This window comes from Cucurbita pepo, chromosome 8 (genome assembly GCF_057944985.1).
Source record: "Cucurbita pepo subsp. pepo isolate OVF chromosome 8, ASM5794498v1, whole genome shotgun sequence".
Classification (NCBI taxonomy): Eukaryota; Viridiplantae; Streptophyta; class Magnoliopsida; order Cucurbitales; family Cucurbitaceae; genus Cucurbita; species Cucurbita pepo.
Genome location: NC_141805.1, coordinates 4,353,069 through 4,358,739, shown reverse-complemented (window position 1 = coordinate 4,358,739; position 5,671 = coordinate 4,353,069). Strand labels below are relative to the sequence as shown.

Genomic DNA, 5,671 nt, shown 5'->3' with positions numbered 1-5,671 from the left:
TCGATGTTCCCCTCCAATAATTTAAAGTTTATGGTCATGGACTACTCTAAGCATCAAGTTCTTGATTTTTTTAAAGAGGCTTGAGAGATAACCTGAACAAGGATATCTCATCATCTTGACAAGTAGATTTACGTCCCAAATCTTGTTTACTGTCAATTAGAAGCAATTGGAAAACAGGTTGATAGGTTCTTGTAATGAGGGGCCTGTACAAAAGATCATTGTTAGTGATAATGGAGAGAGATCTTTAACATCAGAGCTTGTTCATCATCTAATCATTCCATCACTGAATTTCCCAAAAAAAAAAAAAATGTTGTGACAGAACATACGAATATCTTGAGCATGCCACATTTGAGATTTGGTGAAAAATTTGAAGATGCTTATAACATAGTATTGATATTGGATGATGATCAAGAACAGTTTGCTAACCACAGTTCTCGGTCTAGGAGAATGATTGAAAATATCTAATAGCCCATTCAAAACCTAGAGTAGCTCGCCTTGCCATCAAAACATCTTGATGTCTGTACTTTTCTTTCTCATTTTCATTATTAACAAAAAGAACCCTATAATTTGTCATCACATCACTCTGACTTCTTGGACGGTTACTGTTTAGATTAGGGATTCCACCAAATTCAGAATTGATCACAGAGTGAGCTCAGATGCATTGGTACTTGTTTTTGTGGTCATCACAAAGCTTCTTGAGAAATGAAGTTTAAAGATGGGCACTGCACAATGGCCAACTCCCATTGGTATTATTACCATTATTGTTATACAAGGCTGCCTTGTGTTAGACAGAAGAGAGATACATGATATGAAACAGCTTAACACAAGATTGTTCTTCAGCGCCTGTATCGGTATAGCAGCACATCTTGGGCAAACATTACAAGCACCACGACGCCTAGCAACGCTTTAGCAACATAGACCAGTGAGGGGAGAGTGGAGTTGTGGTGAATGCGTTTGGTAGTCAGGATATAGGAGAACCGATTTTTTGAAGAAAAGCAATGTTGAGCGGTTGCCCACTTGGTTGCTTTGTTGCCCGCTTCACTTTTCAGCTCATTATTAGAATCTGTCCCTGATAGCCGCGGTGAATTGCCAATTTCTATATGTTTTACATCACTGAGCCGCAAACGCCTTGGAGGGAGGGGGGTTCTTTCCAGCCTTTTCATAGTGTGATTATACTGCAATACATGAATTATGCAGATAAAGTAATGAATGAGATACACAAGTATCTGGACTGGAATTTACCAAGTAAACAATTCAAGTTAATTCTTCTTACCGGCAAGCCAAAGGCCGTATTGGAGTTAGTCTCGCTACTAAATCCACCTTGAAATTGACAATACATGCCTTCCCATTCTTGATTGTTTGATGTCATCTCGTCCCAGTTTTTATCATCGTGGACGAAATTCCTCAAGTAATCAAGTTGACTCTCAGATTGTTGGGTATCCATTAAACCTGGTTGTGGTTCGGAACGTCGTAGGGACCCGCACATATTTGAGGTCACTTCATGATTGAAGATATCATCCCAAATTACTGTCTTGTTAATAAACTCTGTCATATTTCCATATGCAGAATCTCCATCTCCAAGCTGTATTGGTTGCATATTTACTTCACCATTATCATCATAAGCATTGACAGGTTGTTGGGTACAACTCCCTAGGGGCTTACAGATCGATTGTTCGTCTCTGTTTATCTGTGTTAAAAAAAATTGTAAACAAACTAGAATTAAGAAGGTCTCTTCAGAATGTTCATATCGGACACTCTTACCTCCCGGATTTCTCCTCCCCGTTTGACTTTCTTAGTCCGGTGAGAAGCAACGGTACTGTTCTGTCCATCTTCTTGGTCACGTATTGAAACATGTCTCTCTTCTGCATTTTTCTTCAATCGAAAAATGATGAATGGCTGCACAACATAGGAAGCACAATGTTATAACAAAAAGGTGAATTGTGAAAAATATATGAAACGCACACATACTCATCATATTGGGAATAAAACCAAAAAAAAAAAAAAAAAATTGATGTATGTGTGGGATATAGAGTAACTATAGATCAGCAAGTACATATGGAAGGCGAGATCAAAAACCCAGAAGCCAAAAGAAGTTAGTGATACATGAGAAATGGATATAAACAGAAATGAGACCTGGGAAGTGATGTCTGTAAGTGTGTGAAGCTTATACTCGTGTATCACCCAATTGGTCTTTATAGCATTGCCTCCCTTGCCTCGATGGAACACATAAATGTGACAAGTTGCGATCACTTCGTTGGTTTCTCGAGCCTTGATTCGGCGGGGATCACCGGTGGATCTCCAGCCGCCAGTAGCCGTGGTTCTTTTATTGTTGGAGGTGTTGGCCCGGAAGAAAAACCACTCAAAATTTGAAGAAGGGAAATACGATTTGTCTGCACAGGGACAGGGGAAAGGAAAGAATCAGAGGGGTGCTCCATCTTCAAAAGCTAAAATCAGGGTGGGGGGAAATTGATAAATGAATACCTGGGAGTTGCTCGGGATCGAACTTGTACAGATCAATCTCCTTGATAAATCTAACAAGAAACTCCTGCCCAAGAATCTTGTTCTTCAGGTAGTGGGTAATGAGCTCCTCCTCCGTGGGGCGGAAACCACAACCAACCGGCAATGAAGAAAGAAACGGAAATTCATCGATAGCGGCCATGAATTTGGTAGGAAGGGCGTCGAAGAACGTTGGAGGAGGAGCAAGGAAGTGAGGGAGTGGTGGAATCCTTGGTGGTGGTGGTGGATGTTTATAACGACGGAGCAGGAGCAGGGGATGACTTGCGTTGACTGGGCGGGAGTTGTTGGGCAAGTCAAGATAGTTGAAAGTAAAGGATAAATTTTTGTGAGGGAGTGGGGCTTGAAGTGTTCACATGTGATTGGAAGCGGATGAGCGGCCTGCAATCGTCTCTGCAAAAATACAAAACATATTATAGTATTGCATTTCAGCCGTAATAGTTGGAGCTTTGCGCTGGAGTACACATTGGGCCAAAACATACTTTAGCCTATTTGGTGGTAGGGATGTTCCTATTGTGGTTGGGGTCCACAACCAACCCAAAAGTTTCCTCAATCCAACTTTTTATTGTTTTTTTTTGGGTTAAGTATGGGTTGTGAAACAATTGAGTGCCGAGCAGAAAAGTTCAACGACAAACACAAAGCGAAGAAGCCCTGTAGAAGTGGAACGGAGTGTCGAACGGAGAGACAGTCGGCGACGATGTTCGACGAGAAACACAGAGGCGAGCGACGTTAACGTCCGACAATACATAGAGACGAGACGAGAGTGAGATGAGAACTGAGAAGTCGAACGACGATTCACGGAGAGAGCCAAAAGGAGTCAAACAACGAGCGACAAAGACGAACATTGTGATGTGAGTGTGTGAGACGTGAGTGTGAGAGCCAAGACTAGCATGAAACTTCGACAAGTTTGCTATTTGGTCGTATGTATTCTTCCTTCAAGATTCTCTCTAATAAAATGGTAATACACCTCCACGTACTTTATTCTAGTATGAAACTTCGAAGTTTCTGTTAGGCAAATTGCTGATTGGTTACCACAATGGAGTGGTATTGTACCGTCCATTTTCTAATGCAAATTCTCAATTAAGAGTTTAAGTCATGTACTTTATTGAGTTATTCTAGTCGCTGCTCTTTACTCCACTTTTGTATAGTTGATAATGATATTGTTGGTTGTCTTTTGCTACACCAAGAAATTGTTTCCAAACTGAGCTTGAACACACACCCGAGCTTGATCTTCAGGTATTGTGATATCTTACATAATCAACATCACAATATCCAGCTAACTTGCAAAAGACCATAGTCGATTGTATCTTTGACATATTGCAGGATTTGTCATGCTGCATCCAAACGAGGCTTCTTCAGAGTTTGCATATACCTGTTGGATTTTATGTCCTAAAACTCATAGTTTGTAAACAAAGATATATTCTATTTTCAATAAAGTTATTATTGATGTTTATTCAGTAAATATTGTTATTGAATAAAGTGAACTTTACGATCATTAATCTAAATCCAATAAACTAAGAACACTCTGGCTATAGTATGATTACTTGAACTATATGTAGAGACATAAGAGTGGATCAAGTTCAAGTATATAGTCAAAATGATCTATAGTGTAAGGATAAGGCTGAGTACCTTATTCTGGGGACACTATGGATGCGGCCCACTTTTGTATATGATATAAACAATGTGATCACTAAATTGTGCATGTGGAGACATGTGAGTGGGGGCGTCCTATGCAATGAGTATTGCATAAGATCGGACCATGAAGAAAACGACTCTCACTTTATAAAGTCGTTTACTGTTGAGACTGGTTTTCTTTTCATTCGATAACCTAGGTAACTCGGTTTTAATCCTGAGCTAACCATGAACTCCTGTTTATTCGGAATTATCCTTAGATTTGCATGGGTGAGAGTGGCTCTAGTTCGCCGACTCAACAGGCCTCCCATTTCAGGGGTAAGACTGGGTGAATGGCTGGGGACGTGGGGTGCAAGACGGAATTCACTCCTACCCACTTTTAGGGATAGAAGAAAGGTAGTTCCCTTAAGCACTGACTCTAGGTCTTGAACAAGGGGCCCCACCCTCTCATTGGCCTGAGAGGGATTCGGTTTACTGGTTGGACCACAAACCAATTGTTCATTAGAGGATCAGTGAGACATAAGGAACAAGAAGTAACTTTAGAGGTAAAACGGTAAATTGACCCAGCTCTAGTTACGAACAACCTGTGAAGGATCGACTTACTAATCATGGTTATATCAAATGGACATAAATATATCTATAGTGAGGGGAGTGCAACTACCAGGCTAGTGTGGAGTGTTATAGTAGTTAACGAATGTTGGTTAACCAGGTTAATGAGTTTAACCGGTTAATCTTGGATCGTTGGAGCCCATGATCTATAGGTCCATTAGGTCCCTCTGCTAGCTCATATCGGACTAAACCATATAACAGTGTGACGAGTGAGTTCGAAGTGTTCGAATTCAAATTAGGGAATATGCGCTACATATATTTAACCGCATTTTTGTTTTATTTACGAATTAAACAAAAAGAGAGAATCTGAGATATTTAAATAAGATTTAAATATCTTAATCAATTATGTGTCAGAATTGATTGGAATTGGCATTTGAATTAATATTAAATATTAATTAAATAGTTTAATTAATCATTTAATGTTACTTTAATTTGAAATTCATTATTCAAATTAATTGTTGAATTAAAATGAAGAAAGTCAAAATGTTGACTTTCATCTAATGGAAAAATCCATGTTAGTGGAATTTTGAGGTGTCAAAATTTGGTTTAACCAAACTTGCATGCTTGCCAAATAAACCCCACAAGTTTGAGTGGAATTTTGAGTGTCAAAATTTGGTTAACTCAAACATGCATGCTTGCCACATAATCCCAAGCATTTGAGTGGAATTTTAAGTGTCAAAATTTGGTGATCTCAAGTTTGCATGAACATGCAAACTTGACTCTTTAAATAGAGTGATCATGATACTTGGAAGGGATTCTTCTTCATCTTGATGAAAAACCTTGAGACAAACACTCTCTTTCACATATACAAAATCCCTCCCAAGTTTAGTCACTCACCGGATTCCACAATCCCGTTCTAAGGCCGGAGGATAGTGGAGAAGACACTAGTGGTGGTTCGAAACCGGTTCGTGAGGCA

At 39.6% G+C, this 5,671-nt stretch overlaps 1 protein-coding gene across 1 annotated transcript; it reads right to left on the bottom strand.

The window, feature by feature from the left end:
- Nucleotides 1-359: 359 nt before the first annotated feature.
- Nucleotides 360-2,944, bottom strand: LOC111800232 (uncharacterized). Its single transcript, XM_023683833.2, has 5 exons — nucleotides 2,482-2,944; nucleotides 2,134-2,390; nucleotides 1,762-1,896; nucleotides 1,274-1,687; nucleotides 360-1,175 (listed from the first exon to the last, which is right to left on the bottom strand). The coding sequence occupies exons 1-5, from the start codon at nucleotides 2,657-2,659 to the stop codon at nucleotides 837-839; spliced, it is 1,323 nt and encodes a 440-aa protein (XP_023539601.2). The 5' UTR covers nucleotides 2,660-2,944; the 3' UTR covers nucleotides 360-836.
- Between the last annotated feature and the right edge of the window lie 2,727 nt (nucleotides 2,945-5,671).